Source organism: Perognathus longimembris, chromosome 1, assembly GCF_023159225.1.
Source record: "Perognathus longimembris pacificus isolate PPM17 chromosome 1, ASM2315922v1, whole genome shotgun sequence".
NCBI lineage: Eukaryota > Metazoa > Chordata > Mammalia > Rodentia > Heteromyidae > Perognathus > Perognathus longimembris.
In genome coordinates, this window is record NC_063161.1 from 11,840,974 (window position 1) to 11,853,975 (window position 13,002).

Consider the following 13,002-nt stretch of genomic DNA (forward strand, 5'->3'; position numbering starts at 1 on the left):
ATATAATGAAATAGAAGTCTTTGGCACTGGGCAGTTAGAGTAGGACAAAGAATGGGAGAAGGAAGCGGGGGTGAAAGACTTCTCAAGGAGTTCTTTTTAAAGCATATTGAGTTTTGAAACATAGGAATGTAGCCAGGCACTGTTGGCTTGTGCCTGTAATCCTGGCTATTCAGGACATGGAGATCTGTGGATCAAGGTTCAAAACCAGCCTAGGCAGACAAATCTGAGAGACTCTTATATCTCCAATTAACCACCATGAAGCTGGAAGTGGTTCAAATGATAGTGTACCAGCTTTGATTGGAAAAAGCCAAGCATAAGCACAAGCACTAGTACGTGGTCCTGAGTTCAAGCTCCAGCACACACACACACACACACACACACACACACACACACACACACACACACACAGAGAGATACGAATGCATTGTACATTCAAGTTTGAGCAAATTACACAATCTTACTAGGGAGAGGCATCTAAAGGAAAAATGACTGCTAATGGTTAGGTGGCGATGGGGAGCCCCAAATGGAAAGTAAATGGTAAATCTCCATTGTCCGGCTCAGCTTTATAGTCTACTTGTTTCTCTAAAATCCATATGCTTCATGGATAATTCGAGTGCCTAGTGCATGCCAGTAGGCAGATGCTGGTGAGATGGTCTGTGCTATCCCTTCGTCCCAGGGAACTATGAACCCCACAGTAACTGAGGGAGGAATAGAGGGGCTCAGAGCACAACTAAGGGAGCACTTCATTCTTCACCAGCCAGGGAAGGAGAAAGTGGGCTGGAGAGGCTCAGTCAGACAGACAGACAGACAGACAGACAGACCTCAGGGCCGAGTGGCAAGCCCTGACGACAGATTAGAGGCAGAAGAGAGCACCCAAGAAGACTATGGTGAGGCGTCTTAAATCATAACCAACACCCAGACCCCAGCCGGAACTAGGCCCACCACAGACACCAGATCAAGACTACCGATGCTGTATCTAGTAAAGTGTGAAGCAACTATTTAGGAGCTAGGGACAACGGGAAGCAAGAATAGGATGTTCACAGTCCAGACTGGATGAGGAAGAGAGTGAGATCCTATCTTGAAAATAACCAATGGTGAAAGGGAGCAGCAGGGTGGTCCTTGTGGTAGAGTACCTGCCTAGTAAGACTCTGAGCTCAAAACCCTGTACCGCCAGCACACACACACACAAAAGAGCACTTAGTGTGCATGGCCCAGGTTCCATCACAAACATTATAAAAAATGAATTACTAGAATAAAAGCAGTTCAGGAGGACTCCCCTCAGTCAAAATCTGCCCTGTATTCTAAGACACTTCCCCAGCTCAAGGAGCTCAAGTCAGCTTCCCCAGATGGGGCTGGCAAGGAGCGCTTCTCCACCCTAAACGTTCTCAACCTCTTCCTCCTTTTCTTCTCCCCAGTAGATAAGGCCCAGCTACTCCTTTAGTCTTTTTCCCCTCTATAAAGACTATTCAAATAAAGCTTACCTGCATTTCCTCTTCTCTGTAACCCTTTTGTAAAGTTACAAGACCCTAACCTGGATCATATGCTCAGACAGGCTAAGCGAGCAGAATGGTTAAGAGATGGGAAACTTTCACTTGTAGGACCCTGCAGTGGGATGCTATTTTAACATGACCACAGTGGGTCAAGTTACATTGTTTTCATTCTTAAGTTGTATTCACTAGACAGAGTTAATACCTAGAATATATAAACAGAACAACATACAAACAGACCAATTAGTAAATGAGCAAGTGAAGGAGACAGACGATTCTCAGAAGTACCAATGACCAATAGCTACAGGAAGCTATGATGGAAATGCAAATTAGAATCACACTGAGATTCCATCCTACCCCAGTTAGAATGGAATTATCAAACAACAACAACAACAAATGCTGGTGAGGATGTAAGGGAAATAAAATTTTTATGCGCAGTTGGTGGGAATGGAAATTAGCCCAGCCTTTATGGAAAGTAGTAGTATGGACTTTCCTCAAGAAACTAAAATTATCTTGTTATCCATCCACGGGCATGTTATCTGAAGAAATGTAAACATACAAGAGAGACACCTGCACAGCCATGTTCATGGCAGTGCTAGTTCTAATAGCTAGTTATGGAGCCAGCCTAGGTGGCCAACAACCAGTGACTGGATAAAGAAAATGGGGTATGATTCAACTGTAAGAGATGAAAATGCATCCTTTGCAGTAAAAATAGATGAAACTGGAGATAATCATGTTAAACAATCTAAACCTGAAAATGACAATCATATGACATGATTATCAAAGGGAGATGGGTGGATGGGGGATGGGGGAAACCATCAGGGAAAGGAGGAGAGGAGACGGTAACAAAGAAGAGGGTGACAAGGGTATGTGTTATAAAAATAGTACAGTGAAACTGCTAAAAGAAAGAACACGAAGGAGGTTAAGAAGTAGTAGTATGGAATGACTTGGGTGAAAGTATATTAGATGCATGTTGTAAAAGTCAGAGGCAACAAACAAAAGTATTTCTTTTCGGAACATAAAATACATATCTGAAGAGTTTGATGTAGAACTGTATCAACATTAAAAACCACATTAAAATACATACTCAACAGAGTGAAAAAGTAGCCCATGAAATGAAAAAAAAAAGATTTATAATTTCATATATCAATAATAAACAGATATCCAGAATATATAAAGAAATCCTACACCTCAACAACAACAAAAAATTAAAAAAAATACTACTTGATAAAAATTTAGTAAAGGACACTTCTCCAAAGGAGATAGATAAATGGTCAGTAAAAGATGCCCATGAACTCATCATCATTATGAAACACAAATAAGCCCACAATGAGACCCCACACCATACTCTTCAAGATAACTGATATAAAACATATATAAAAAAAAAAAACAGAACACAGTGAGTAATGGACAGGATACAGAGCACCTGGAACTTCTTTGTGCTGCTAGTAGGAACATGAAATGGTGAAATGGTGTAACCACTCTGGGATACAGGTTTGCCATTTCTCAATGAATGAATATTGAATGAGTGAGTGTGTGTGTGTGTGTGTGTGTGTGTGTGTGTGTGTGTGTGTGTCTTGCCTAGTCATTTGAATGGTGGACAGAATCCAAGAAGAACTGAAAGGCAGGACTTGAACAGATGCTCGCATCTGCACGTTCACAGTCGTAGTATACACAGTGACCAAAGGGAAGGAATAATCCAGTGTTCATCAAGAAATGAATGGATAAAGATACATCATCATACAACCCTATAAAGCAAAGACATTCTGACTCTTGCTACAATATAACATGAGTCAACTTGAAGTGCAGCAATCCAGTCACAGGAAGACAAATGCTATGTGAGTTCCCTTATTTCCATAAGTAATAATTCACTTATTTCTCAGAGCAGTCAAAGTTATAGAGGCCGAAAACAGAATTGTAGCTTCTGGGGACTGGAAAAAGAGAGAATGGGGATTTAATCCATGCAGAGTTTCAATTTATCAAAGAGGAAAACAGTTTCAGAGATGAATAGTGATGATGGTCAAATAACAAGGTGAATAGACTTAATGCCAGGGAATATACACTAAAAAATGGTTAAATTGTACATTTTTCTATTATGTTTTATTTTGCCACAATAAAACAAAACTTAAAACAATGTGAATATTTTTGAAACATCTTAAATAGCCATTAATATTTACATGGACATGTAAATTGTATGCATCCATACATTAAAATACCATACAGCACAGAACCAGAACTATGAATGGATTACAAAGATGTAACTTTGGTGCAAAACAAAAGCCACATACAGTTGGGTGCTGGCGGCTCCTGCCTGTAATCCTAGCTACTCAGGAGACTGAGATCCGAGAATCATGGTCCAAAGCCAATCTGGGCAGGGAAAGGCTGTGAGACTCATCTCCAATTAACCACCAAAAAGCCGTAAGTAGCTGTTGCTCAAGTGATAGAGCAGCAACAAAGCTCAGGGACAGGATCTAGGCCTCAAGTTTGAGCCCTAGGACCAGCAAACACAGAGCTCCCCCTTCCCCCCCGCACACACACAGAATATAGCATCTACAATTCCTTATAAGGTTTCAAAAACAGGAAAACCCACTTACAGTATTAAAAGTCATGACAGTAGTTATTGACAAGGAAGAGAGACCCAAGATATCTGAAATGTATTATTTGTATCTATCTGTCTATCTATCTATCTATCTATCTATCTATCTATCTATCTATCTATCTATCTCTTCTGGATGGCGGTGATTCCACAGGTAGATCTGACATATTAAAAGAAATCACCAACCTGGGCGCTTCGTGTTCAGTTTATCTCACTTCTATGAAAGGCAGCAGAACATGGATGAGAGGCTGATAGTGCCAGAAGGAAGCTGTCCCTGTTTAGCAAACATCCTAGGGGCGGGAACATCCTAGGGGTGTGGAGGGAAAGTCCCAGGCTAGTACTTGGAGAAAGCCATATATGTTACCACCTAAAGGAAAAAGACCCTTCTGACCCGTTGGAAATGACATTTGTAATAAGAAAACGTCGCTTCCCTTTTTTTAGTGCTTAAAACACAAACAGTAGTTCAAGAGATCTTTTGCCCTCACATCCTGAGCTCTCATAAGCCCCGCCTCGCACAGCACAGGGAAGGGCATCCAAGGACATTCCCATCTGTGGCTGACTCCAGATCTTTCATCCAAAGAAGACCTGCTGACCTCTCAATAGCGAGGACGTTCATGACCTTACATCAGTGTGACCATGGAGAACGGTTTTTATCACTAGGGCCTCACTTGCCCAGCTAGAACATCACTGTGGGACACAGCCTGGCAGACACGCCCCCCACACCACCACACACATACCAGGTTACATCTATCAACAGCAAGTTTTGGCGTTGACCTTGATTTCCTCGCCCACATGACTGGATTCTACTGGATTCTGCACAGCGTTATAGGGAGTGTCCGGAGGGTTTGGTGAATGGTTGGACAGGGTCTCGTTTCAGGTGGCCTGGCCCCCGCATAGTCATCCATCAGTACCACCCTCCCCTCCGGGATGTCAGGAAGGAGTTCCGAGCACTTACTTTCATCATTAGAAACATTCCCCAGAGATGCCTGGCTGGAATAGCGTTTGTTTTCACTTTCATTGAGACATCTTTCAATCCAGCTCTCTGAAACAAAACAAAACACACAAAGGAATCACAGAGGTGTCATGTTTATGGGGAGACAGGAACCCCAGGATTCATCCATGACCCTGGGACCTGGGCCCAGACTGGCTCTGGACTATACATGAAGCTCCATGAACCCCACTGCTGGGGAGGTTTTGCTGAGTAGTTGGGAGGCCACGTGGCATCTGCCACCCCACACCTGCGTACCTGAGTCATTTCTTGGTCAAATTCTACCTATTCTGGAGTATCCTTAATCTGACAGCTGAGGATTGGTTATCTTTCTTTGCCAAGAAGATGCACTTTCTGACAAGTAACTTGCAAAACAAATATTGATCAACTGAATCATTACTGAGGACTTGCAAACTTGTGTATCAACAGCAGAATCTTATTTTCCAGTGAAAAGAAAACCAAATGATCGGAAACCTTGGGGAAACTCGTGGAGAAGAACGACAGACAATCTGACCAACTTCAGGGATCCATTCAGCCAAGGACGGTCACCTTAAGCGTAGCTAAGTGAGTAGTTTTGTTGGAGTTTCCCGCTCTGGTCATAGAGCCCCACAAGGCAGTATCTGACAAGCATCAAACTCTACCACCTGGGCATTGACTGGGAGATACTTATAACCAATATGATGGGAAATCTCCTATCTGTAGCTTTCATGTCATTTATAGGAACCAGAGCCACCTCTCAAGCAGCTTTTACAGATACATTCAAAAATATTCCTAGAGTCTTTTTAGAGTCAGTTTGGTAGGGTAGCGGTGTGGGGACTATCATCCGTTATTCCTTCTGATAGGAAGCTGGAGTGACTTTGACTCAAATGAAGCAAGTCTAACCTCATTGTGCCATGAAATCGCTCAATCATTAAGTACTAAGCACAACCGACACTAAGGTATTCGGATGTAAGGAATGTATTCATGGACAATTTGGGCACAGTGCAGCGTTTGTGTGTGTTCCATCTCCTCTGTAAGGAACTTCAGACAAATGCAGAAAACAGCACCAAGATGAACCAGCCCCCCCCCCCCGCCCCCGCAAGGAACCTGTTAAACACTCCCTGCTCAAGTATCTACAAGCTACTTCAGGTCACAGCCTGAGTTACGCCTGACTAGGTAACCTACTTCTCCCATTTCATACCGATTCTCAAGCTACAGCCCTCCTAACACCCTGATCCAAAAGCAGCCTTCAGGGCTTTGCCAAGGTGAAGTGCCATTGGCATCCTATTTGTCCATCTCCTAACTGTTGAGCAGGCAGAATTGTGCTATTGTATTATTGAGCTCCTTTGTATATGTCACTGATGCGGACATGGATTTTGAATATTTTGCTCCTAAGTTTGTTTGTGTGTGTGAGTACTGGGACTTGAACTCAGGGGCTTCTTGCTGTCATTCACTTTGCTTGCTCAGCTGGCGCCCTATTACATGAGCCTACTACATAGTCTTATGGAAGGACTAACCAGATTTATAGCCTTCTGGTATTGAATAGGGAATTCTTGGGCTGGGAATATGGCCTAGTGGTAAAGTGCTCGCCTCATATACATGAAGCCCTGGGTTCGATTCCTCAGCACCACATATATAGAAAAAGCCAGAAGTGGCGCTGTGGCTCAAGTGATAGAGTGCTAGCCTTGAGCAAAAAGAAGGCAGGTACAGTGCTCAAGCCCTGAGTTCAAGCCCCAGGACTGGCAAAAAAACAACAACAAAAAACCAATAGGACGAATAGGGAGTTCTTCCTGTTGCTTTATTTTTTCATTTTTCTTGTTCTTTTTTATTTGTTATTTGTGTAGCCCAGGTTAGCCTTGGATTTATGACCCACCTATCTCTCTGCCTCCTAAAAATCTGGGGTGCAAGCCTGTTTTCTTTCTAATATGTGAGCTGGAATTTATTAAACACATACTTAGCTTTACATGCCAGGCTCTTTCCATATGGGTCCTCATCTGGGTTTACCCCCACTACTCTCAGGATGTTAGCCTCTATTTTTCCTAGAAAGTAACTGAGGCTTAGAAGGATTAAAGACTATGACTTCTTATAATCCAAAGAGCTGAAGAAAAGACAACCAGCTAACACCTTAGTGGGAAAACTTTTAAAAAGAAACCAAATTTGTTATACAGAGAGGAGCAAAGCCCACAGGAACACCATGAGAAATATGACATTCTCCTTTTGTTTCATATTTCATGTTTCAACAAACTGTTCTTTTAAAAGCTGCTTCCCAAATGGTAAATAAGTAGGGGGAAAATATCCAAGGGGAGGAACAAGGACCAGCTTGTTTAAAGCCTAAGGAAATCCTGGTGTTTCCAAGGAAGCATTGAGGAGCAGAGAAGTTGAAAACATTAAAATGCCAGATCTCAAATGCACCACATAGATACAAGCAGCTTGAGATGTTTTTGAAGCTGGGATGTGCAAGGTGGCCATTTGTCAACTTATTACATCCAAAAGTACATCTGATTACAAAGTTCTAGCATCCTTTCTAGAACTATCCAGAAGGTCTCCACTCAGATGTTCTCACACCTGTCCTAGCACATCCCTTGGCAATAGCCACGGGAGATGGTGAACGAGAACCACACCCCACACAGCATCAAGAGGTCCACACACCTGACGACTCTCACATGCACATGGGCACACACACACACTCACACACACTCATCTTCATGAGACCAGGACACTGAGGGAAACATTCACTTCCTTTCAGGCAAATGCCTGCTGGCATTAGAGTCCTTCGAAGCATTGTTCTAATGGTGGGAACGCCTGATGAATGAAGATCTCACAACATTTCAGAGAGGCGCGGGCTCCCGGTGTCGGGTGGGGTCATGAGAGTACAGCACCCACCCACAGAGAGTTCAAGTCAGGTAAGGCCTTTCCCAATGGCTGAGCCTGTCCTGCCTGCTGCCCCATCCCAACACTGGAGGGAGAAAAAAGCAAAAGGCCTCAAGAGGGAAGAGGGCAGGAAATATCATGAGACAAAGATGGAAGCCATCTCATCAAGGAACTCTCTCCACCACCCTGAACCCCTACATAGGCCGCTCTAATCCTTGTTCCACTGCCAACCAAAAGCAAATTTGGTCTGACTGGCGCATGGCAGATGAGGAAAATGACCCTCGTGTTTCCATTTTTCAGATCCAAGAGTCTCACTTGGTTTGGTGCCTCCCAGAAGAAATCTCGCCCACTCCTTTGCGATGCAATTCACCGTCTTCTGGGTGTCCTCTAGTGCCTATGGGAACACCTAGCTCCCGGATGGATGCTGAGCGTCCAGACCTGACTGACTTCATTACCCAAGCAAGCCACAAGCCCTGGGCCCATAGAGACATGTGGCATCTGCCTCTTCCTTCCTGGTGCCCTCAGCAAGGAACACCGCAGCCCATGTCTCATAGGTCAGGTGAACTCTGTGTGTATGAAACGCTGTTTTTCATCACAGATATGAGTCTTGCAGAAGTCAAGAATTCCTTCACCAGAATGCCGTGTCTACTGAATTTCAGATGAATCTTTGTTCCTCTGCCTTGTTTTTTTGTATATTATGTGAGTTCATGATAATAAAGGCCATAAGAAGGATGACCTTTCTTATGAGCAAGGTACTGTACAAACATAGCACCTACATCATGCTCTGGCTCCTTGTGCCCACTGCCTAGAGGTAGATGCTATTAACTGACACATTTTGGAAAGAGAACTAAGGTTCTGAGAGATTAGGTGACTTACCCCAAATCACACATCTAAAGGCAGGACCAGCACTTAAATTCAGGTCATGACCCCACTCTTGCCCCAACTGTGAACTAGAATTTCTCCTTCTCCTTGCACCGTCAATCACTGCCTGAACTACTGTGAAAACTCTACCTACACATGGTAATTTTTTCTCAGTTCACTCGCATACTTTTTCATCGTCACACATAAAAGCCTCTTCCGTTTAGAACTTAAATATCTTAGGATTTGAGCCCATTGAATTCTTTGCTTTGGTTTCCCCTTAGTGCTTGGTATAAACATTTCCCACAGCCTGACCTCAGTAAAAGTCACTGTAGTGATGCATATGATGTGAAGGAATACATGAATGTCAGTGGACCTGTGCACATTGCTGTGGCAAAGAAAGTCCCCACATAGAAAGGCAATTTTCTAAATAAAGTAAGCAAATTTTAACAAGCGTCTGTGAGGCACTTTCTAGACGCAAGAAGCTGTGCTAAGGAGAATCTGGGTTTGTGTAGAACCATGAACAAGCACCCATGGTCCCAGTGCCTACAGAAGAACACAGGTTACCACCGAAGACTGGCTTCTGTTCTTTGCTTACTATCTAGAGCAAGATAGGCACTATTTCCTGAGCTCTTGAAGGCAAGACCTTTCATTATTTATTTATTTATTTTATTTTATTTTTTGGCCAGTCCTGGGGCTTGGACTCAGGGCCTGAGCACTGTCCCTGGCTTCTTTTTTTGCTCAAGGCTAGCACTCTGCCACTTGAGCCACAGCGCCACTTCTGGCCATTTTCTGTATATGTGGTGCTGGGGAATCAAACCCAGGGCCTCATGTATATGAGGCAGGCACTCTTGCCACTAGGCCATATCCCCAGCCCAAGACCTTTCATTTCTGTCCTACATCTTTGGTTGTTGTTTTGGTATGGTTGTTTTTGACACAGGATCTTAGTAGCTAGCTCAGGCTGGCTTTGAACTTGTGATCCTCCTGCCTCCGCAGGCTAATTAGGTGTGAACCTTCACAGCCCAGCTTGTTCTCCATCTGGAACTCTATTGCTAGACCTGTGCCTGATCTCAGAGACACTGTGCACAATGTATCTTGTTGGATGCATTCACTTGGTTTTTATTTCAAAAACAATATTCAGTTTTATGGGGTGTATATTACTATCTCTATGTGTAGATATGGAAATGGGTTTGAAGAAGAAATTTGAAAGCAAGGCAGGCTGTGAACATGGCTCTGACATTGACAGCTTTCTGAGGACTGCGCAGGACCCAGGAGAAGCAGTAGTCATCTCACACTTGGATTATTTCCTGCTCCCAAGAGCCTCATTCTACATCCACGAAAGTCACCTGACCTTTTAGTAAGAACTAAACTTGTACTAAGTGCCCAAAAGGATTTGCCAACAGCTGTGAGAATAGGCTCCTGGACTGTGAATCAGCCTTTCACCTGGTTCTCCTGGGGTGGTGGGCAGGAAGGAGGATACAGGTAATGTCTGTAGACTTTTGCGTCAGCTTAGGTAGCTTAATTGACATTCCTTATAGGCATTTCTTTTAGTCTTCTCAACTTTGAAGACTTGGAAACTAATCTCCAATGGCGTTCTCAGTTTAGAATGGGGTTGAGAGTCACATATGGGCTCAGATTTTTTCAGGAAATCTGTTCCCTTGGCAGCAGCAAAGAACCTGGAGAAGTGGCCACCTTGGGGATGTGGCAAGTCCAAGGTCGTTCAAAGTCAGAGTGGTACTTCACCAACTACTTGGTCTAGCAAGGAGAGCCAACTGAAATGACTATCAAAAGCCAGGTACACCTTCAAAGTTAGGTAGAACACGTTCACAGAGATCGCCTAAACCATCCATCTATTCATTCACTTTGCAAAGAATTATCAAAGTACTGTTGGCATACAGGTCTAACAAAGGATAGAAACAAAAACTATTTGACAAGAAGTTAACATATTCCAGCAAAAGGTCTCTGTTGAGTCTGAGTCACAGCACGTAAAGATGCCTTGTTCATTTATTTTCTATCATTTATTCTCCTCACACTTTTATGTAAGTTTTTATAGCCTTATCACCTTTGTTTAGTATCTTTTCCCCAAGAGCCCAGAACATAGCTGGAAGCCATGATTTTAAGGACAAAAAGAAAAGCAAAGTAGAAGGAATTATCAGAGAATGGCAGGAAGGAGATCCTCTACCAGAAAGGTCTCAGAGAAGAAAGAATTTAAGCAGAAAGAGTCTAGTGAGGGAGGAAGGCCTTCAAAGACTCAGGGAAAGAGAAACACTAGGGCAAAAGACCCCTATCCTGTCCCAGCATCACCTTTGACCTGTTTAAGGACCACGTGGCTGATAACAAGTTATCAAGGGCAATACAATCAGTACAAGGTTAAAAAAAAAATTAAGACGGAGGCAGCCTTGAAAGAATGTGGAGTTTGGTGCTAGAACAAATGGATTTCCAATCCCAGCCTGGCCATTTGCTAGCAGTATCACATTGAGATGGTTCTGAACCTTCTGAAATCCCAACCTTCCAGATTCCTCCAATGATGAACTAAAACAATACAAGTAACGCACTTGGGGTGCTTGGCTTTGTGAGCCACATCTCCATCGACCAGGAACCCACTGCTGAGAGCAGGGACAGACATGGAATGGTCACTTGGCTCCACAGGCCTCATCTCTACTCAGACCAACCAAAACAAGACTTTTAGTAACTCTGATATCTGAAGGACATGGAGGCTTGGAGACGCATGCAAAGCCACGCAGCCAGAGAGGAGGTCAACTCAGGTCAAGTCTGCCTGTCTATAAGGCTGCCATGCTGTCCTGTAGCACAGAAACCAAGAACCAAGAGTGCCAGGCATTAACCATGGTGCTGTGGGGGCCTAGGGAAGACAGCTCCCAGCTCGGTTCCATCTGCTTCACAGACTGGGTGGTGTTTCCTCTGCTCCTTGAAGGACTCCATGGAGGAACGCAAGGCATTCCTAACAAAATGGCTGCTGTCGCAGACACAGCTCCAATGCTGGGAAAGGCCTGGTGGGTTCTGGGAAAGGTGAAGAGTTCACATGACCCATGACCTCAGGAGTGGGGGGAGCCAGGAAGAGGAATGAATTAGGAGCAATCTTGCAAAGACCTCGCCCACCAGGCCAGGAAAGCCTCGCCAGTGGCAGGGAGCTGAGGTTTGCAGCACTGGGCGAGTGAGAGGCAAGAGTCTTCTTCCTGAGGAACGGCTGAGAACAAGGAGGTCTTATGCCCTATCTAAAGAGAACCTGACATCACGTGTCACTGGGTTTTTAATAGAAGGCATTCTTCTTGCTCTTTATATCAACAGTCAGAGCGCTGTGCTGGGGCTATTTTAGGAACCTAACAGCTGTAAGAAACACTACGTCAAGAGTTGACACACTGTACTGGTGGTTACCAAGGAGGGCTTGGCCCCACTCCCTCCCCCTGGGGCCCCACCAGTGGGTCATTACCAAATGGAACCAGCCACTCCCTCTCCAGCCCCCCCCACCCCCACTGGGGCCTGGGCCTCCTGTCACCTCTTACACCAGGGCCTGCTTTCCTCTTGATCATTCTCCCCCAGCCCTTTTCCAATCTCCTCTGGGCTGCCTGCTGGTGAAAATACACAAGAGCACGGGAGGCTGGGAGGCTGGCCCCAGGAGGCAGCAGCTTTGACTTCTCCAGAGGCCTCTCAGGTCAGGGGGTTGCCACGGTAACATCAAAAGCCCTGCCCCAGGTGCCACTGGGTTCCAGGAAGGGGCCCTGCCAAAGGGCTTGGCTCCACCGTGTCCCTGCTTTTATTTCTTGCCTCTCTCACCAAACATTGATTTAGTGCCTACTGTTAGCCAGGCTCAAGGAGCTAGTGATGAACACAACCCATAAGATCCCTGCTCCCAGGGAGATGAAATTTGAGGGTGGGAACTGACCAAAGAAATACGTGAGATGACTTCAGAAAGCATGAGTGTTATGAATGCCAGAACACAGGATAGAGATGGGGATGCTGTGTTAGGTTGGGGGAGGGGGGGACACTGAAGCCTTATCTGAAGCAGGGGGGTTGGTGTACAAAGGCCTGAGGCAGAAGTGAGCTTGGAGTGTGTGAGAAGGAGCCAGGAGACCAGCATGATTGGGGGGGGGGGGAGGGGGAACCAGTGTGGAAGAGGGGAGGGCTCGGAGGAGCTAGAGAGGAACAGAAAATGGGTCAGGGGGTCAGGAAGGGTCTGAGTATGTGGGGACCATCCTAAGAACTTC

General features: G+C 44.8%; 1 protein-coding gene across 1 annotated transcript in view; it reads right to left on the reverse strand.

The window, feature by feature from the left end:
* The window catches only part of Rfx4 (regulatory factor X4), a 116,192-nt gene extending 103,865 nt beyond the window's left edge, over positions 1 to 12,327 (reverse strand). The window contains exons 1-3 of the mRNA XM_048349486.1: positions 12,272 to 12,327; positions 8,873 to 8,889; positions 5,039 to 5,125 (exon numbers count right to left, since the gene is read on the reverse strand). Coding sequence (XP_048205443.1) covers positions 5,039 to 5,125; positions 8,873 to 8,889; positions 12,272 to 12,327 — 160 coding nt within the window. The remainder of the gene's footprint in view (positions 1 to 5,038; positions 5,126 to 8,872; positions 8,890 to 12,271) is intronic.
* Between the last annotated feature and the right edge of the window lie 675 nt (positions 12,328 to 13,002).